The following is a 22,155-nucleotide window of genomic DNA, read 5'->3' on the forward strand; positions in this document are numbered from 1 at the left end:
AATAACTTTTCCAGCACGACGGAAATCCTCGTTGAAGGACAGCATCTTGCCAAACTTAAGCTGTTCCAAGCCCCTGAAACGAAGACCCCCACCCCCCACCCTCTCATACCCAAACCGAACCCTTTTTACAGTGTTACAGATGCTGAACCCAAGTGTCTCCAGATGCTAGAGTAAAGTATTCGTGTCATCCCGTTCTTCAGATTTTGTTTTTTCATAGTCTCCTTCTATGAGTGGATCTGGGCGGTGCTTGCTGTCAGCTTGTGCCAGCTCACCACTCGCTTGCGTAGGTCCACTTTGTCCAGCCACACGTAAGCCTCCCCGATCAGGGTCTTCTTTACAAACTTGCCGCCGTTGGACACCAGAAACAGCTTTTGTGGAAAGAACGGGATACGCTTGGTCAAGTATTATATTAATTTCAATATTTTGTTTAGGTTAAAAGGTGCTACGAGGAACTTTTCAATATTTCTGAAATATTTAAAAAAAAATCCAATGATCATCAATGATATGTCACAGCAAACGAGACCATCTGTGCAAAGAATGCTATTTTTATATCGTTTTTCTTAATGCCTTAGTCATGGGTACGCTCACCCAGGAACTACAGCTGGCGTAGTAAAAACACTACCGCTTCTGTCCAAAGGGGGTGCAGGAATGAGCACAAACTGAACGTTCCTCGGAGCACCTTTATGAAGTAGGTGAATATTTTTCAACCCAATAAGGAACACTTTCAGTTTTTATTTGAATTCAACGTCACTAAATTTGAAAATATGTGGTTTTCACTGAACGAGAAAGCATATTAAATATGCATTCTCAAAAATAATTATTATTTTTTTTTTTTTATTATTATTAAACTTGGATTTATATAGCGCTTTTCTTTGGTACTCAAAGCGCTTTACAGGGTTCCAGGTTCAATACGTTCACACACAGTCATACCGGTGGTGGTAAACTACGATAGTAGCCACAGTTGCCCTGGGGCAGACTGACAGAAGCGAGGCTGCCATTCAGCGCCATCGGCCCCTCCGACCACCACCTCAAACATACAGCAGTCATACACATTCACACGAGGCAAGGTGGGTGAAGTGTCTTGCCCAGGGACACAACGACCATGACACAAGTGGCCGGGCGGGGATCGAACCGCCAACCCTAGGATCATTGGCCAACCCGCTTAACCACCTGAGCCACAGTCGCCCCAAGAGAAATATGCATTCTCAAAAATAATGAGTAACTATGGTTGTCAGACAAAGGCAGTTAAGCAGAAGTACAATATTTGCCTCTGAAAAAGAAGTAACAAGTTGCATAGAATGGTAAATACTCAAGTAAAGTAAATTACTCAAGTCCCTGGGTATGAATCTTCATAATTATAATTATGCATAATTAAGCATTTCCTGTGAGCAAGCTGTTAGTGTATGAATGACACATATTTCCTAAAGCATGAAGCTATACCTGTAAGGCGTGTCCGGTTGGGTTCATACAGAAGCGGAAGGTTTCGTTGAAAGACGGCTCGCGGTCGTGACGACACACTCTGGTCTTCTTCTTGATGATCCTTTTCTGAGTAGCGATGTTCACCACATACAGCTTCACATAAAGATCTGTTGACAAGCACACACACACACGCGCACACGCGCACACGCACACACACACAACAATGTAATGATGTACATGATACAGCTATGAATGTGTTATTTCACCCGTAAGTGACTTTATTTAGAGTATCCTGTCCACAGAAACTCCAACCAAACCCTTTTATCTTGTCATAAAGCGACATCAAACACAAAGCCCTGCACAGTGAATTAAGCAAACCCACAACCTACCACAAGCACTCATGTCTCATCTTCCTTATGACATATTATTTTAATTTGAAAAATTAACCATAGAGGGAAACATTAGTGATAGTGACCCAATTTGCAATTGTGCTGATGAATAAAGTCAATTCTACAGCCAGCCACTAGAGGGCATTAAGAGAGATGTAACTCCAAAGACCATTGTTTTGAAAAGCCACTTAACATGTAGAGGAAAAAAACTTTAAAGATACATGTAAACACCAAAACAAGCAATAGAAATAGTCACAAAATTGTGTGCCAATCATATCACAACTGGCACACAGCTTGGGTATTTGGAGATAAATACCACAAGAGAAGGCAAGGTGGGCCGCAAGCTGGTCCTCCTATCGACAGAAGATGAGTATTTCCATATACCGGTATATACTGTATATATATATGTATATACTGATATATTATTTCCAAGGGAATGTTGGCAGGTAAACACTATCACACAACACCTGTGATTCTGCATCAAACATAAAAACAAACTGGCAAGGATTGTGTGGTGTGTCAGATGCCAGTCTTTCTAAACAAGTGCCTGTGTGGGCCTTGCCAGCTGTCACATATTTAAAAAATTACATGTATTATGTAACATTGTCATAGAATCAGATGAAAGTGGGCGGTTACAAAATGAAAGTCAAATAAGTTAGTTGAGTTAGTGTCCATTATTACCAGGCAGGTGGTCTGGAGACTTGAACTTGTAGGTGATGTTGCGACATTGAAGAATCTCGAGAACCAGCTGCTCACCCTCCGTCTTCATCTCCATCTTCAGAGCGATCTTTATCTCCCCCATTACCTGGGACTTACCTGAATGACACACACACATATTTGAATCAGCTAGGCCTAGTGAAATACATACCAAATATTTAGTGTGTAGACCTATGCTATACATTTGTCTCCCAGTGTCTGTGCTCTCTAACTTCCCTTTCTGGAATGAGGCATTGACTGCCCTCTGCTGGACACTGGGCGTACTCTCATGATGACTAATATCAAACATGGCCTGCGAGCATTCCCATTTATTGGTTTAATGTGAATGGACAGAGAAGTTATGAGGAGCTCTGCCTGGCCTCCGGTTGCCTTGACAACTGAATGGAAATGATAGTTTCAAAAAGCTAGGTCAACATGATCTTGGCAAACTGAGTGTGTCTGTGTATGTGTGTCTATGTTTATGACCGGCAGAGAGAGAGAGAGAGAGAGAGAGAGAGAGAGAGAGAGAGAGAGAGAGAGAGAGAGAGAGAGAGAGAGAGAGAGAGAGAGAGAGAGAGAGACACAAAACGACTGAGGGAACATAGAGCACAGAGCTCATAAAAAATTGAGAATAAATGTGTAAGCGTGTGTTCATCTGTGTGTGTTGTAGGCTACGCTTCGGTCTCACATTTTATTGCAAATTGGTAAGTGAGAACCTCAGGCTTTACTTTGAAATGATTGTGATGGAATTCAACAATTTAGTTTTTAAAACTCACACATTCAATCCATGATCATGTATTCATCTCTAAAAATAATTGGGAAAAAATGCAGGTATTCATTTATGTTGTATGTTTAGTGGTTTTTAACACTACAACGCATTAAGACAAAACATTGTTCATACACACACACACACACACACACACACACACACACACACACACACACACACACACACACACTGTCTGACCTTCAATGTCACCGTGTCCCATTGGTGATTTCATCCCGTCTGTGCCATTTGGGATCTTTCCACTAAAGAGAGGGGAGAGAGAAGCCTGGAAATGACAAAACTACACAGTAGAAAAAGTATTTAAATGTGCACTATGAAACTTTGGGTGTGTCAGAGAAATGAAACATTTCTAAGGTATATTCTCACTACTGAATAAACAAACTTTCCTCACAGGAACTTTGGATCCCTGGAACACTGATTAAGTTAGAATGCTACCTGAAAATATACTGTTTCACTGTTGTTGTAAACATCCGCAGCAGGCCCCACAGTTAGTTCACACACTTATTCTAGTCTTACATTTGGTTCCAGTTGTCTGAAAATAATTTAGTTTTAATGTATGATGATAGAATTATTCAATACTAAGAAGTACATGTCTAGTAAATATGTTTTGTAAACTAACTGCAGTCACTGCAAATGATAACAAATCCCCCTCCCCTGAAACTGTGTATTGCACCTTTAAATAGTTTTTAATATTGTATTGTATATATTTTGCTTTCAATGGCGGCAAGTGTCTGGGCAAAATTAAAAGTAGTATTTTAGACTCAGACAAAGTTCGAGGCTTTTCAAAATAAAAGTATTGCACGGGCCGACTCACAATCGAGGCACCTGGAAGATGGCACTGTCCACCTCGTTTGCCTCTCCTTCCTCGTCCAATAGGCTGTAGGCGCTGCCACTCAGGCCGCTGTCCAACGAGGCTGCTGTGATGGGGGCGTCGCCGGACCTGTAGCTGGACCGAGCTGTGCAGAGATTAGACCACACCCATCAAAACAGAGAGACAGGAGGACAAAATGGCACCTCTACCAGGTCAGAGAATTTTGAAACTATAGGGCCAAGAAGTATTAGTTAATATCCACTTATGTCACAGTCAAAACGGGGAGCTTATTCGAAAGCACACAAGACTGATTTGTAATGAAAAGCACACAGACACTCGGGACTCGCAAGAAGCATGTGAACAAACTTAGAATCTTTCTATATCAGACAAAGACAAGACTCACATATAAAGCTTTACCGTGAAACAGACACATACATCCAGATAAATATTACATGTTTATGCAAAAAGGCAGACCAATACAAGAGGCACGTAAACCCTATTCACATTGTTAGTCATCTATATGAACTTTCAACACTAAAGAATAATGTAATATCTCAAGCTCAGCATGAGTATAGGTTAAAAAATCTTATTATAGTCCATAGAATATAGTCTCATATCTGGAGGCGTTTTAAGTGTGTCTATGAGTGTGTTGTTATACTATTTAGTTTTTTTTTTAAACCTGTTTTTATGCAAAATGTTTAAGAAGTGATTCTTATAGTAAAACATGTTTAAATTGTTTTTTTTAACATTTTATTCTTAAATAGCTGACCGGGCAGTGCGATAGAGTATGAATGATGTGAGGATGCGTGGATGTGGGTGCAGAACAGAATCCATGTCAAAACATGTTTTTTTTTTCATTCAGTCCACTCAACACATCGCCAGAATTGCAAACGCTCACTAATACCAGTTCAATGAAGCGATGTGAACTTCACGGCACTTTGAAACATTCATTTGATTTCCTGATATTAGTGAACTGTGTTGGTGGCCATTTAGAAGAAAAAAAGTGTGTCTCGTTGCATGAATCTGTGGTGATGTGGCTGAGTGCAACTTTCTCTCTTTCACTAGCTTTTAAAAACCTCCCCTCCCTCTCTCTTCCTGCAGGTGTGCATTAGTAGTATCACATCCTCTCTTTCTCTCTTTCTCTCACTCTCTTTCTCCATCTGTGCTTCAGTCACACGACAGAGGGGAGACTCTTTGGGCAGAAAACGCTCACCTCCGATGCACCTTGGCCTTTCTTCTGACACGGCTTTCCTGAGGGTCAGGTGTCTGCTGTCTGCTCTGCTCCCATTGGTCGACACAACCGCCGGCAGTGCAGGCAGCCAATCAGACTGGGCCCTCTGAATGGTGAGCACGCCCACTACGCTGTGCCTCTGGTGCCTCAGTGAGAGGCGGCCTCTTTGGCCTGGATGTGTTTTTTTTTTTTTTTTTTTGCAGGCGAAGGTCAGATGCCAGGGGGGCGGAGGGGATGGGGGGGTCAACGCCGGGAAACAAAGGTCATGGGGTCGAAGTTTAAAGATGGAGGGAGGGAGGGAGCGAGATGGAGATTCAGAGAGCGGTTTATCTTCACCATGGCAACCAGTCTGACTGTCAATCACATGCAGCCACAGTGTGCAGTGCACATTCGCCCCTCCGGCATGTCACTAAGAGGCGGGGTGTGCAGCATCTACTGAGGTGCATTGTGGGTCCGGTAGTTTGTTATAAAACAAAAAGGGGGGTTAGCGGACTGCATGCACAGCCATCTCAGTGGAGGAGCTTCAGAAAAGCTGCTCGTCGTTTGTTGACAGAAAGGAAACGGAAAGTAAATTAAATAAAAAATGCCAAAAGAGGTTAATGATATTTTAGGGAGGGAGGGTGGAATTGCAACTTTCTTCTGTTTTACTGTTGGATCAATTGATCCAAAATGTTGAACTGCTATGTGGCAGCAAAAACCTCTCTCTATCTGTGCTGATCTCAATTGACTCAAGTTGTAGCAACAGGAGTTGATGATGTTCTTGTGTTGACATTTGAGAGAGTTGTAGGAGTGACTTTGGTTTGACAATAATTGTCAGATTTTGCAATTGCTTTCTCAGATTTCACTTTTTTTACCCATACTGTCATACTTCTACCAATCCTCAGTAAAGGTAATGTATTTAAGTACTATTCAAAACAGTGAAACCTAACTTTAAGTGTTAGTTATTTTATAAGTAGTTTAATTCCATGTTAAAGTAGTATTAGAAAATACGATTTATAGCCTATTTACTCTTTTTTAATCAAAGGTTTTGAAGTATTTAGAACTGGCCTTCACTATTACACCTCTTTGGGTTCATTTGAAAAAGGGGGAAGGTCAAAGACAGTGTGCTACAGTACAGGTGAGATGCTGGCTCTACACACAGTGTGAGTAGGTACAGAAGACAAGCGGTGAGAGGTTGACACACACTGTGAATACGAGGGGGGAGACCAGAGGGTGTTAAGGGTGAAGGAAACCAAGCGTAGAAAAACGAAACGAAAAGAACAGAAAGAAAAGAAGTAGTAGAAGAACTGAACGGAAGGTAGAACAGATGAGTGCGAGGAGGCCATGCTGCGTGGGATTTTATTTGCGTCTTGGTTTACTTGGTTGGAGGCGTTGCGGCGGCGGTTGCTGCTGCTGTGGCTGCTGCGGGGCATCGCCCGTTGCTACGGCAGCGGCTCTGCTGCTTCCAGTGCTGCTGTCCTGATGCTGCTGTTGCCGTGCAGCGCTTTTGCTGGAGCGCGAGCGCGAGTGTTGGCTGTGTCCGTGGCTTTGGCTCTTGCCCTCGGACGAGGAAGGCTTCGATGTGCCGGGGCTACTGTGAGATTTCTCGATAGTGGGCACCTGCGTGTCTAAAACAACCAGATTCACCAAATTAACAAAAAAAATACTATTTTTTTTTACTTTAACTCAAAGGCTGTTACCTTTTGTTAAACCACCTATGGTGGATGAGAAGCTAGCTGGTGAGAAACTCCATTTAGCCAGCATGGTAACTGCTTTATTAGGTCTTCAAACATCCTCATTAAATTTGATGATTATTGTTTCTAAGTTAGGGGAGAATTCAAAGCCTTCCACGGCCACGTTGCCCTCTGTGTTAGAAGGAAGATAGAGGGAAGCTAAGGCTAGGGCCTCTGAGCTGGGTGACATCATGGCAACCAAGAAAACAGAAAAGCAAAAAGCATGAAGCTTAAGCTATGACGGGTGTGCAAAAATGGATAGAGGGAGGTGATGGTAGAAAGAAGTAGACTGCAGACTGAATAGATCATCAGGTGGAAGGAGATCGTCACAGAGATAGTGTGACGAAACATACAAGAGAAAAAGAGACAGTAAGAGAGAAGAACAGAGAAGAGAGAAGAGGGAAACAGAGATAGCAGGAGCAGCAGAGGACAGGCGGTTGTGAGGGGTTGGTGACGGTGATGTAGTCAAGCGGGTGAGTTGAGGGGTTGAGTTTCATGGTGTCCTACCCTTGGCCGGATCCGGGAAGATGCCGTGGCTCCGGCTCTTGCTGACGGAGGTTTTGGGGGAATCCTGAATGTCGTGCAAGGAGCCGGTGGTTTTAGGGGAGGGGTGCTGGGAGGAGGGCTTAGAGGAGGTGTGTCTGCCCTGGTGTGAGCGCCTGTGGTGGTCCCCCTCACTCTGCTCCTTCAGGGGGATCCACCGAGGCACGTTGTCCAGCTGGGCCGTGTTGGACAGGTCAATAAGGACCTGGGAAAAACAAACAGTCGCAACAGTTTAAAATGGGCATTCGGCATCAAAATGGAATTAGTATTAGGAAAAAAATCAATTTTATTAAAAAAGAAGCTTTACCTCGCCTAGGAAATCATTAGAGGAGCACTTGTCGTAGTCCCACACGCTCACCTCCAGGGTCTTCTTCCTTAGCTGATTCACACACACACACACACACACACACACACACACACACACACACACACACACACACACACACACACACACACACACACACACACACACACACACACACACACACACACACACACACACACACACACACACACACACACACACACAGCAAAAGAGTTTAATGCTTGAAATGAAATGTTAAAATAAAACCTTCTGTCCTTCGAGTGGCAGCAGGCATTCAGGCTTAAAAAGACAGAAAACATACTCTACGTCCCCAAATTTGCCATGTTATGGGTCCAATAACTCAAAAATGAGATCAAACATGATATAATTAAATCCCAATGTGATATCCATCTGCTCTGCTAAAACCAATGGCCGCAAGGCGACTCAGCATGCCAGCATCTTTTTATCATGGAAGCCCATTGTGAGTCCTCATGTTTGTGCCAAATATACCATCGCACATTTAAAAGAGTACACACAATATTAACATCATTTTGTAAGCTACTCTTTATATCACACTTAACAGTTTTTAGATTGTAAAGGTTGTTCTTAAACCACTTCAAAATGTGGCCCTAGTAGGTGAAAAATGAGTGTATGAGCACATACTTGCTCCAGGAGGATGTTTTTATAGATGACAGTCTGGTTCCACTCGGGGTTGAGACTCTTGCCTGCGTGTTTGGACCTCCTCTTGTTTTCAGCACTGGGGAAACACATCACAACATTGGTCACAGACACGCAAAAGTCCCGCAGGATCAGTGGCCCACCACAATGCAGTCAGGACAATGTAGTGGAGGAGGGCACAACGTGACGGCAGAAGGGAGATGGTGAATGTGATGCATGTTCGGCAGGGTGCGATGGAATGCTGCAAAAACAAAAGTCCATTTAGATGCCCATCAAAGCTTTGACTCTTAACGTCCTCAAACAAGTGAATATGTGGGCCAGTAAAAGAGAGCTTGACTTGTTTCTGGTCAGATTCTTGTTTTGTTCAGTTCCAAGGACCCAATCAGGTAAGACATTCTGTCAATTCATTATTCTGAATTACAAAAAAGGGGGAAAAGAAAACACTTTTGATAGTTAAAAAAATGCTATTAGAATTAAATTTGCATAAGAACAGTATCACAATCTGACTTCACTGACAAATATTTTCACCTGTTTCGAGGGAAAAATACTTTGCATCATGGGAAACAAATGGATATTTTTTGCAGTGTGTTAGGTTAGATTGTAGGTTATGAGTGAGTTTTCTAAGAGTTAGTTTGGTAAAGGAAAGGACTAATGTGATGGAACGATGAAGGACTGCAGAGCAAAATAATAGGAGATGTTGCGTGGCATTGAAGGTACACTCAGTTATCAGGGCACAATGTAGGACATTGCTGGGGGATTTTAATCACAAAACAGGGGCAAACTAAAAGGTGTCGGGTTCAATGTCAGCATTTCAAATTACAATGGTTAGGGACAGACCAGCTACCAGGAAAACACAACAGACAGCTCGGAAAACGTTAATTGTTTAGGACAGGGGTTTATAGCTTTATATGTGATGTGACATGTTAGAGAGATGGGAAGATGTTAATATAAAGGGATTCAACTCCTCTAAAATGCAATGGCAAGGGACTAAGCTTCCAGGTGAGTGGAACGTCATGAGAATATGGGCACCAGGGGAAATGACCAGTTTAAGGGAGTTAGTGGAACTGGCTTGTATCAATAAGCCTTCCAATCGGGTAGAAACATAATGTGGACGTTGTATTACCTTCACCAAAACTGACAACCAAATTTCAACCAAAACAGAACCAAAGTGGGCAAATCACATACCTGGCGTTCTGGACAACCATGACCTGACTGAGAGGGGTCCAGCATGCATTAAATATAGAGAACAACATACAGAAACAATAGTCAGAGGGAGGGTGTGGACTGAGTGTGTGGATTTATTAATTGTACGAATTGTAAAGGGGCAAAGGCAGGAAACGCTGGTGTGTTGCAGTGGTGGTTTAAATATGTGCCTTGGTGTCTCATGCATAGCGTGTACAGTATGTGTGTCCAAAGGGCTTTTTAGGTGATGTAATGCATCCACTGGCAACCGTAGTGAAGCTCTGCTGTGCATGGGCCCAAGTGAACAGCTGATTGCATTTATTCATGATAACGTTATATTTAAAAGGAGAAGGGTATTATGGGTAACTGTATGTCACAGAGGAGCTGGTGTGTGTACACCACCCAAATATCAATGACGCATAGTGCGCAGCTGAGTGGTTGATCCAACATCCTGTAAAGTTTTTCTCTATAGTTTGGGCGTACACATTTCAGTGCCCAACTTGTCAGTGTCCCGTCAATTCACCTTGATAAATTGTTTGTTTGCTTGCACTTTCTCCAGTGTGTAATTGATTTATTCTACATTTTCATTACACTGTTGCTTGCCAAATGTAACACTGCCTCATAGTGGACACAAACGTCATACCCCCGATCCGTAAATACATCTTCATACACAGCGACATGTAAATACAAATTACTTTCACCAACTCACGACTGTTTTCCTCTTTCCCAGTTGCTGTCTATTAAACTTTTTATATTTTCAGGCGCTACATGTGGTTGCCAGGGGAGCTGTGAGGCAACTGAAGAGCCGCTGTATGGATTGCAGTCGGTGCCCTGAATGCTGTGATTGTGTCCATGTATGTCATCGCACATATACATCGAATATTTGCACACGTTTGCTTATATGTGCGTGTTTTTTTTCTTCTGCAACCTCATTCAGTAGGGTAGCTGAAGGCCTCGTGGGTGCCACTTCTCTCCCAGTCCCTTTAGCGTAATCCTAACCCCGTCTACAAACAAAAAGTGGGCTTTGCTTCTGCACATGTGTCAAACTGAAGCCCTGTGAGAGTGGCAGATGCAAAGCCCACAGCCATATATCATTGCTTTTATCTGAAACGATCCCTGGAAAAAAAAAAATCCTATCTCGAGGGACCTCATACAGCAGAGCAAGTGGGAGAGTCAATTGCATTACAGTGAGAAGCCCTGGACTAATGAGGGAGTGTGGATCATATAGCAGGTAAATATGAGAGCTATTGATTTTTGACTGCACTTACACCGACAGTTAGAACACCCATCTAAAGGGGCAACATCATCACAAGTGAACAAGCAATATCATTTACATAATATATGTGTCATCCAGCAGCAATAAGGGGCTGATGAGTGCTGTAACATGATCACGTATCATCTCACATGGAGCACCTAGAACTACATTATAAAACCTAACATTTGATGGACCTGATGTGTAGTGTGTTGTAGGTGCTATGGAACTGATACCAAAGGGGGGGTCATGTGCAGCACACTGAAAGATGTCATGGCAAGCCAAAATCAATTGTAAATCGATTTTAAAATGAATGGAAATTAGGTTTGAGCCTAATAAAGCAGCTAGCTGCCTTTGTAGCCTGGATGTCAATGGGAATATCTAAGCAGGTACATCAGTCAAATTCCTTCTCCAAAAGTGGCTGTAAGAGACAGAAAACTATGAAAACAGTAGATTATCTTACACACACTTCTATGTTTTTATATCAATACAATTGGCACAGCTACAACTGATTTAATTTTTTTTTCAATTATCCTAAACTGACCGTACTTAAGGTGTGCTTGCAGTTTTACATAACCTTGACTCACCCTCTCCCTGGTAGGAGATACACTTTAACAAATGGGTCGGAGTAGCCATTGTTGTCCCGCTGCACAAGGTTTCTGGCCTGCAGGACATGCACGATCAAGTTGCCCAGCTGCTTGTCGTAGTGGATTTGAAGCTGCAAAAAAAAAAGAAGCACATTGAGTGGCAATGGATTCAAATGCATTTGGGAAGAGACACAGTGTAAGCATACTGAAAACTGTGTGAACAAAATTAGCTCATTATTTAAATTCTAATCTGTTTGAAATGCTTAAGTGACACAGGTGAAACTAACAGTGATCACATTCTATACTGGTATGTCTTTAAACAGCAACATTTGAAACCTAAAGAAATGACAAAGCCGATCATTTAGTTTCACAGACCTGTATCTCTCCGGAGATGGGGTGGGTCTGAGTCTTTGTTCCCTCTGCAGTCTGTAAGAGAGAAAAAAAGCAACACACTCAGATACTGCCAGCGAAGAAGCTGTGGGCGGATATACTTTGTGTTTACTGGTGGGAGTTCATACTGTACGGCATGTACTGATCTGTGCGCAGTGCTTGCTGTATACCTCACGATACACAGCCAGCGCTTAAGGCTAAACTACAGTTAAACCCTGACATTGATCTGTGCGGCTGTTTTAATATTCATCTTGAACGGTAAACAACAGCTACATTTTCTAACTTGTTTTCTCCCTCACCCTGCAGAATTCCAATCCTTTGCTGCCAAATGTGTTTCAGAGCTGCACTTGAGTAGGGACCTAATAAAACAATAGAACCTACTTTAAAGGTGCTCCGAGGAACTGTCAGTTTGTGTTCATTCTTGCACCCCCTTTGGACAAAAGCGGTAGTGTTTTTACTACGCCAGCTGTTGTTCCTGGGTTGAGCGTACCCATGACAAAGGCATTAATAAAAACTAAATCAAAATAGCATTCTTTGCACTGATGGTCTCGTTTGCTGTTACATGTAATTCATGATCATCAAAGGAAGAATTTGATTGTTTTCCGAAATATTAATAAGTTCCTCGTAGCACCTTTAATGTTACATTGATAATAACTGGCCTTGCTGCTGTGGCGCTTCTTGCTGATGGAGGGGGACCCTGGCTGACCAGGGCTGGAGGTGACTGAGGTGGTGGTGGGCAGACCGGAGGAGGTGGAGGTGGAGGTTGGAGCCTGCTGCTGGGACACCTTCTGCAGCTCAGCCGCCAGCTGCTTGGGGTCAACACCTGGAGACCTGGGAGGCCTGTCACCTACAAGGGTCACACCATGGTCATTGATGCTTTTCATATGTTTAGTTTAGTTTATTTTTTATTTTGAAATTAAGAAATAAAATAAAATAGGAACACGAACGAAACAAAGTAAATGAACCAAAAAAAAGATATAGAACGCCAACAAAATATTTAACAAATGTAACATGGTTAGTAAGAAGTCTACGACCCCTTTTCCACACTCATTCATTCATAAAAATCAAATGTATAAATACTGCAATGTTTCACCTACTCGAAAGTACATAAAAGTTCTATGTAAAGTTTCAACAAGCGATGTTTGTTCAGCTTTTTTGTCTACTACCTTTCTGTAAATTGCCTCTGTGTGTAAGTTCATTGAGAGCTGCCTAAAGAACCAGAGTCAAATCCATTCTATATGAAGCCGGGGCTGTCCAGGGATTCGGAACCAATAACGCACTAGTTACCAATCTGCTTCGTTAACTTCTATTCTAGGCCACATCCCATAGAGAAATGGGGCAAGAGAAGACCGTTAACAGACAAATTCAAGTCTGATATCAAAGCTTTACAGTGTGGCAGCTCTTCTGAGAACAATCCAATGTCCCCAGTGTAATGCAGAGACGGAAAGATGAAGTAGGCCACAAGTAACGTATCGGCGAGAGAGAGAGAGAGAGAGAAAAGAGAGAATTTTAGATGAAAGCGACATATGGAAATGGTCTAAAAATTGTGAGAGACAAAAGTTAATTAGGAAACAGTGAGACGGCAGGGATGAGCGGTAAGGGGGGGGGGGGAAGTGAGAAGTAGAAATTGGGTTGTTGAGGGTTGGAGCTTTAGAAGATACTGTAGCTCACCTTTGCCGTGCTCGTGGAAATCCAAGTGTTCTGAACCGTCAGACTCAGCCAGCATGTTGAGATCACTGAAAGACAAGAAAAAGTGTGTCATTAAGTCTGACAAATTAAAACTCAGGCATGAAGGGGAAAAAAAGTAGAACGCAAACATTTAAAAACAGTGTACAGCAGATGAGGATGGAGAAAATTAGGACTGGTTGATTATAAATTCAATAAGGAACAGCAAACCTAGCAATTATGACTTGACTTTTTAAATATTTTAAATGAAAATTCAGGCTCTATTTTTAATGGTTGATGTTTCATAGAACTTAATGGGTTGACTAAGGGTAAAAATTGAGCGTCTTTGAAGTCTGATGTGGGAGACGAAGAGGCCGGAAATGTAAAAAGGGCAACGACTAGATTAGGAAAAATGATGATGAATGAATCAAAGGTACATTTCTTCGAGGGATGATTATAGAGTATGAAAGAGAAAATAAAAAAACAACAACATAGGGATGAGTAGGCTAGGCTATGGCATGCTAACAATAGAAAGCGGGAGAGCTAAATAGAAAAGGACAGGATGGTTATACTCACAGTCTGACACACACTTCCGCCTCATTGCACTGCTGTCCCACGAGCCCTTGGACCTCTTCGTAGGTTTTCCCCGTCAGAAGAACACCATTCCACTCCAGGACTTGCATTCCTGTACACGATTACAAATCAAAATTACAGTACACTTAAAGAACCCTGAGGCCATATTTTCACAAAAGATACAGTATAAAACATTCCACCTCAAACCAAAACCAAATCAAAACATTGAAGTGAGTCAGCCTTTATATGAATAGAGGGATCAATTCATTCTACAACTAAATTCATGTTGACACAAAAGAGGGGACCAGTTCAGGGTCTTCCTATGATTCAATTCACAGTGAGAAATCTTTTGAGAGAGAAAGAACAAGTCATGACTCTTTGTACCCAAACGTCATGTGCGTCACACTGCGAGCCAAAAGTGGAGAGATAAAATGCTGCTGACAGCCCAACTAGCAGCTGTGTGACAAAGCTGCTCCTTGAGCACTCAGGCACAGCACTGGGTTAAAATAGAAAATGGCCTTATACCTTTTTTCAGGTTTAAAACTCATCATTTGCGGGTCAGCATTTTCAAACATTATGAGTTTGTGAGTTGATTTTTTATATTTAACGCAGCAGTGAAAGCTTAAATGAATCCACACACAGCACAGCAAACAGCAAACCCCACGGCAAATCCTCCAAAACACACCCTGCACTCAGTGGCAGGACTTACAGCGCTTGAAACAGCTCATCAGGAGGGTCCTCTGTTTGCGGCGATACTCTCGAGCTGCATGTGTGAGTGACAGGGAAGCTGCTATAGTTTACTGATATAATTTGTGTAATTGTTCGCAACTCGGTGGCTTGCACGAGTGTTGCAGTTTGTGGGAGCACACGCACACACACACACACACACACACACACACACACACACACACACACACACCTACACACACACACACACACACACACACACACACACACACACTCTCTCTCTCTCATCAGAAACTTGAATTTTCCATGATCAGAACAAACAAGCCCTTATTCTTAGACCACACGCTCTTTCTGTCCCCCTGTGGCACCAAGCCTCTGTGCCTGTTGAATCTGACAACATTTCTCCAACATCACACCATGTAGGGCGAGACGCCGTGTTCCCACTGGCAGAAGCAAAGCACTTTTTACAGCCATTCTGCTCAGTGTTGATGACAGCGCTATCCTGGTCGAGTTGTCCTCGCGGCTTGACAACACCGCAGATGCATCTTGACTCCTAGACAGAAGCAGTTTCGGCCTATGGCACTGACTTATTTCGATATAAATGCTAGAGACTTTTCTACAGAAATGGCTGAGACGGAGTGAGATTGCATTAAAGAGGAGCAGAGGGGTATGGCAAAAAGAAAAGCAGAGATAATGGGAAGATGTTGTGTTTCATTTGTTTGTATGGTCTCACCATGTCTTAACAGCATGACAAGTAAAACACATGCATATAATATAACACTGTAACCCCCAATCCCCAACTCTTATTGCCTTTTCTTGTCTGTGCAATAGCATGTCCTTGTAATGTCCTCTTGTCGTATGTTTGTTGTGGAAAATGTATAATACAATTTGAATGGTGAACAGAGATAGGAAGCAATTGACAACAGTAAGTACAGTACGTAAAAGTTATGCTAATAAAAAAAGTTATGCTTATTAAAAAAACAAGGTGTTTGATAAATTGCCCAGCTTGCAGAAGTATCTGACCTTAAGCTTTTCCATTATCAAGTAATATCCTGATTAAAGCTGGAATTCGCTACTTAATTCTTGACGTTTTCTAATACGTAAATATCTGTTGGCTGCTGTACTTAAATAGAACACAGAACAACCTTGGTTTTTATTTGATTTTTCATATTTGATCGGAATTGATTCATCTTCATGATGTGATACAAAGCAGATTTCTCTTCATTCATTTTAAAAGTATTTGCGTGCAATGTGGCTCTAGGGATGGCAATAGCCAACAGGTGTGAATTGCTCAGATTTGCTACAGGTAGAAAGCCCATGATCTAATGGCTCTGCTAATCCTCATGCCTTTCATCTTGCAACATCGTCTGATCGAATGCTAATGTGGCCAACACCTGCAAAGCTTGTGGCATTCCTGTCAGTCTCAACTGTAACTGTGTGCTAATTAGCTCATTTCAAAAACAGTACTAAACTGATACAGTGAACATTTTGAACGTTGCACCTGCTTAGCATCTGCATGTTAGCAGTGTCATGACTCCTAGCTTTGTTTTTTACATGATGTACATTTATATTCTCCTGCTTTGCAATAAAATAAAATTTGCATACATTTTTTTTCAACAAGTTACAGTGGGGATATAGTCACTCCATCATGTTGTTAAGCACATATGTTTCAATTAAATTTAAGAAAAGACATCTAAGCTACATTAAGACACACCTTCTGCACTATTGCTCCCAATTGTATTCTTTTTTAAATGTCTTATCATTTCATTCAGCAGTTTTCACATAGAACATACAACAGACAGGATGCAATAGAAAAAATAAATCAAAGGAAATTAAAGGAGACATGAAGGAGGGAAAAAAACACAAATTAATTGCACTTGCTTAAACACACACACACACACACACACACCAACCACACACACACACACACACACACACACACACACACACACACACACACACACACACACACACACACACACACACACACACACACACACACACACACACACACACACACACACACACACACACACACACACACTAGATCTACATAGAGCTTACAGACAGATGGATAGCACACCACACAGGTCTAACCTAGGCCATATACAGTATTCCTCCCTCACTATCTCAATATTCCATAGATCAGCAGTTTGGCAGCATTAAAAAGGCTAGGGCCACAGCTTTACCAGTGGTGCGACAACCTCAATGTGACTCAACACAGACATTAAAGGGAGCTATGAGTAGACGGATGGACAGGGAGGTTGAGAGGGTTAACTGTTCCCAGTCTCCCCCATGACAAATCAATAACACCTCATGAAATGTGTTCCTGTTAATACACCACATGGCAATTCATCCCGAGGTGGTGTCAGTGAATGGTGTGCAAGGGTGAGATCACAGGTCATATATCTATGGGTCAGTGCAGGATGGTAAAAAAGTGTAGCTGTTGCAGTTTCAAGCTACAGGTTCAAGCTACTAGTTTATCTCCCGTTGCTATGTTGTATCTCTATGGCCTGTCCTATTTACTGGGGTACTGAACCACAGTACATTTTCATTACATAAAAACCTTATGGGATTGTAATGATTATTCCAGCAGAGGCAAACCTGCTTCACAGGCCTCCAAATTATCCATTAATTCCAGATAATGGGCACGTCGTCGCACATTATCCCTTACCTATGGTCTATGTGTAAGCTTAGAAGTTCAACAGTTCAGTTGCTTTACTGTCTATTCAAACCAGAAGATGGAAGCAAAGAAAATTACACAAGTTAGATATGGGAAGACATTTAGCATGGAGGTGAACACAGAGACCTGAGGAAATGAGTCCCTATCAACATAAAACCTTTGAAAAGTGAAAGTAATGTGTGAATATTGAAGTGGGGAACATAGGGAGAGTGTCAGAATGGTAATTGTATTACCTTACTATATCTCTAACAGGTATTTTTGAGATAAACACACATCTGTCAGAGAAAATTAATAAAACATAAAAATGTCATCATGTTCAGAAAGTTCTTTCTAATTAATTTCCTTAATATCTAAAAAACTGTTAAAACAAAGAAAAAAAATAAGAGTTTTGCACAAAGGGAAGTGTAATTTTGTAAAAGAGCTTACCCTCAAGAATCTTTCCTGTTTGTTCTGCAGCTCCACCAGGCAGCACTTTGGCAACGTACGCTCCAATGTCTCCATTACAGCCAGGGACCTCTTTCCCTCCAACCACCCGGATACCCAGACCATTTCCTGTTTAGGACCAAAAAACAGACACAGGTGAGTGGCAATATTAATTAGCCTAGACTTTTTACCATACATAAATAATAGTGGCAATAAAATCTGTAAATTCCATATAAAACTTGCATTCTTATAAAAAAATTAAGATGACAGCTTCGTCAATTGAAAAATTGCTGGCGAGATATCTCCCCAGCTTCAGCTAAAGCCTTACATAACTACAATTACTCTGTGTTTCCTACCTGTAGTTGAAATCTATCTTTACTTGAATCAGCAGCTGGTTTCATTTGTTCATTACTCCACGTAACTAAATGAGGTTGTAGCGAAATCATATCATAATGGAAAAAAATTAAGGCAAAACTCCTACTAAAGGTAAATTGCAACGTAGCGTAGCACAGCAGCAGACAGTATTGTCATGTCAGCTTTGTCTCAGAATGATTAGTGATTTAGACAGTAACTAGCTAATCAGATCATTTAATACTTATAACTATGGACTGCAAATAATCAAAATCAAAATTAAGTTTATTTAAAAACAAAAAGAAAATGTTTTGGCTGTGTGAATTCCCCAGACTATTGTCTAAAAGACATTTCTTTAGGTAAGTTACTTGGCCTAAACAGGCATTCATGAATGCATTACCATTTTTCTCAATTTCATTGCTTTTGTAGTTCCGTCTCTCTGCCTTTGTTAGTATGGTATGGACAACAGCATATATGCCAACCTCTCTACCAATTATCAACACATCACATGTTGATCTATTATCTGTTACTCCATAAAAAAGATATTCACCACACAGGACCCTTATGTAACAGTATGGAAGACTAACACTGTTACAGATGCATGAACAAAATGACTGAGACATGATTTCAGATCAACACTGTGGGGTTTTCAAAAACAAAATGCTTCCTTTGTGGGCTGTTTGCTATTTGCGCAAGATAATCCTGAGTGTGAAGGATATGCCATTTTGAGCGTGGCGATGACTGATGAGCATGGAGAAGAGCCAAATCAAAAGGGAAGCCAGGAAAGGAAATGTCTGCCTGCCTTGAGCCTGGAGGAATGGTGTGATGGAATGGAATGGCAGGGAAGGTGACTTGCCAGTTACTTGAGATCTGGCATGAATATCAAGTAAATATAGTGCATGATGCATACTAGTCATGCTCTCTAAATTGAATGAGACATTGTGATCCATATTAACATGTATGCCTTCATCTTGAATCTGCGCGAAGGATTTTGAATTTATTTCATGACTATGCAAAATCATGAAGATGAAAACAATGTATAGGATGTAAAAACAACATATATTTGATGCAGTCGGTAAGCAATTTGGTCAATCAAATCTAATGGATGCATCTCAGTCATAATGCGTTAACGTGTATACATACCTCTTTAAATGCATATCATTCATACTCTTATCATGCTGCTATGAATGTTATTGTATGAAATGTCGTAAACGTTGGTACTTTACCTGAGACACTGCGGTCTTTGGGATCCCTCTGCAGTTTAACCCTGAGGTGAGGGAAGGGGTAGTACGGACCTTTTCCCTGAGATGGCCCATACACAATGGCGAGATGTCATATAAACGGAAAACAGTAAAGAATGGATTATTTGTAATATATGACATACAGTGCTGCGAGTATGTGAACCCCTTGAGTATTTTGGAATTGTATTAAGTTTAACCATTATTAATTCATTTGTATCAATACCAGTATATGAAATAGCAGATGTGTGTTTATCAATTCCACATTTGTTTTCCAGAAATCAATTGTTAAACAAACAAAACTAATTATTTTCCAATATTTGTGTGTGCAAAAGTAAGTGAACCCTGAGCTGCATTGCTTAATTGAGCAGGTTAACACAATCAGGTGGGACAAATTGAGTGATGAAATGAAAAAAAAATAAAAATCTCCAGATGTAGCTGGGTCACCTGGAGGAGGGTGTATGATGTTGAAAGACCCGAAACACCCGATGATTCCAGGAATCATCACTGAAGATGTGTCCAGAAGCATCAATAGATGTACTTGCACAGGGTTGGCTTTTACATGAAAAATCACTTTTCTTGCAGCACTGGAGATCTCTATTTGTAGATTATTTGCCTCATGGGGGACCGATTGAGCACAAACTTTTTTTTAATTAATTTATAGCAGTGCCCATTCCTGAGATCCTCTGAGATTTTATTTCCACTGGGCATGTCTGACCTGTATGGGATCACTTTGGTGAGCCTAAACTGAACTGGTTTGATCTCTGCTTTATCTACGGCCGCCCAATTTCTTCCCTAAAGATCTCTCATTACAGTGTTCCCTTTCATCACTCAATTTGTCCCACCTGATTGTGTTTACCTGCTTGATTTAAGCAATGCAGCTCAGGGTTCACTTACTTTTGGACACAAAAGTTGGAAAATAATTTGTTTTATTTTAGTCTTTTGACTACACAATTAATTTCCGGGAAAAAAAAGATGTTGAATTGATAAACACAAACCTGTTATTTGATATAAAAAATACTGGGATTGATAAAAATGAATTAATAATGGCTAAACTTAATTAAATTCCAAAAGGTTCACATACTTTCAAGCAGCACTGTATATGTGGCATTTAAATGCCTTGTGTTAACGTATGAGCATAAATACCACATACTGTATAAATGTCCAGGTTTGAGTGAGTGCATGTATTTCATTACTGCTTGGACTTGGTACAAGTGTGTGTTTTTTCATGTTTCACCTGTCTCTTCTCTTGTCCGTTCTCTGACCGTCCATCTCTAGGTTTCTCAAACCAGTCCGTCTCCTCTCGTCTAAGGTGGTAGGCTTCAAGTTCATAAAAAAAAGCACTACTTCAGAAACAATCTGAGAATCTGCACTTATTTATTCTACCATCCATCATGTTAAGGTGATTATGTGCGATTATATATATATATATATATATATATATATATATATATATATATATATATATATATATATATATATATATATATATATATATATATATATATATATATATATATATATATATATATATATATATATATATTATAGTTATAGTAGTGAAAAGTCTATGTTAATTAGCCATTGAAATATAAATAAGAGGTAAATAAGGGACAGAAAAAGTCTTAATTATTTAAATTTCTTGTGAAAAATTGCAAAGATGCCAAGCAAGAAACATATTTAACGGGTATTGTAAAATAGGCAGAAAAAAGACAGTTTTACAGGGAATAACAGCAGTATTAGTACAGTATGTGTCGTAGCATAACTAAGTATAATTGTCTATAAATACAAATCTTGGGAATGTACTGTTTTTATTTTCAATATTCCCTAATTCGATTTGTTAGTGAAGTGAATGTGTTTCATACAGTGCAGTATGTATGTCTTATTAAACAATTTTGCGATATAAAATAATTGAATTGTTTTAAGAATGGAAAATTCAAGTGGTATTTCCTTGACGTTTTACTAGACTCCTAAGCCCTCCCCCCCCCAACATTTTGTTATTTTATGGTGGTGTGCATTAGACTTGCAGTGTAGATTTATTTGTTAGCTAATGGATGACTAAAAAACTGAACTAATACTCTACCATTGGTTGCATCTTCTCTGTTCAAAGCCATCAGGGAATCACTTAGGGCTGTAATCAAGGCAAATTGGTTTACATTGCAAACTTATGGGATCAATATGAATGTATTAGCAAGTACAATACTGCATTCAAGACAACTCAGAAGTGGGGTCCTTAAATGTTTAAATCAGAAGATAAACAATTGTATCCACATGCAGTATAGGAAACTTAACATATTAAAACCCACACATTTTGCATCTCTTTTAATGATACCACTGTCCTCAGCTTGGAAACTGTCATGGTCGTTGCTGCTTTAATTAGGTTCTCCATAAAACACATGAACTATTGGGATACAATATGTTTTGTCATGACTAATAGTAGGCATTGCATGTATGGGTTATGGCCTTTACCAATCATATCCCATGTTCTCTTTATAACAGGAGGACATTGCTGTAAAGTTTGATTAACCCAAATGTGATGATCTTGCTGTAAATG

The 22,155-nt window shown here is 40.7% G+C and overlaps 1 protein-coding gene across 1 annotated transcript in view; it reads right to left on the reverse strand.

Moving 5' to 3' along the window:
* Positions 1–224: 224 nt before the first annotated feature.
* The window catches only part of pcloa (piccolo presynaptic cytomatrix protein a), a gene marked incomplete at both ends in the record, with an annotated part of 55,009 nt that continues 33,078 nt past the window's right edge, over positions 225–22,155 (reverse strand). The window contains 20 exons of the mRNA XM_080051047.1: positions 225–368; positions 1,441–1,586; positions 2,490–2,624; positions 3,472–3,533; positions 4,106–4,247; positions 5,316–5,504; positions 6,692–6,940; positions 7,553–7,793; positions 7,896–7,967; positions 8,556–8,649; positions 9,756–9,782; positions 11,592–11,722; positions 11,967–12,017; positions 12,641–12,828; positions 13,653–13,717; positions 14,223–14,331; positions 18,016–18,141; positions 19,590–19,665; positions 20,839–20,921; positions 21,685–21,732. Of these exons, the coding sequence (XP_079907173.1) occupies positions 225–368; positions 1,441–1,586; positions 2,490–2,624; positions 3,472–3,533; positions 4,106–4,247; positions 5,316–5,504; positions 6,692–6,940; positions 7,553–7,793; positions 7,896–7,967; positions 8,556–8,649; positions 9,756–9,782; positions 11,592–11,722; positions 11,967–12,017; positions 12,641–12,828; positions 13,653–13,717; positions 14,223–14,331; positions 18,016–18,141; positions 19,590–19,665; positions 20,839–20,921; positions 21,685–21,732 (2,378 nt within the window). The remainder of the gene's footprint in view (positions 369–1,440; positions 1,587–2,489; positions 2,625–3,471; positions 3,534–4,105; positions 4,248–5,315; positions 5,505–6,691; positions 6,941–7,552; positions 7,794–7,895; positions 7,968–8,555; positions 8,650–9,755; positions 9,783–11,591; positions 11,723–11,966; positions 12,018–12,640; positions 12,829–13,652; positions 13,718–14,222; positions 14,332–18,015; positions 18,142–19,589; positions 19,666–20,838; positions 20,922–21,684; positions 21,733–22,155) is intronic.

This window comes from Ammodytes marinus (assembly GCF_949987685.1).
Source record: "Ammodytes marinus genome assembly, chromosome: 22".
Classification (NCBI taxonomy): Eukaryota; Metazoa; Chordata; class Actinopteri; order Uranoscopiformes; family Ammodytidae; genus Ammodytes; species Ammodytes marinus.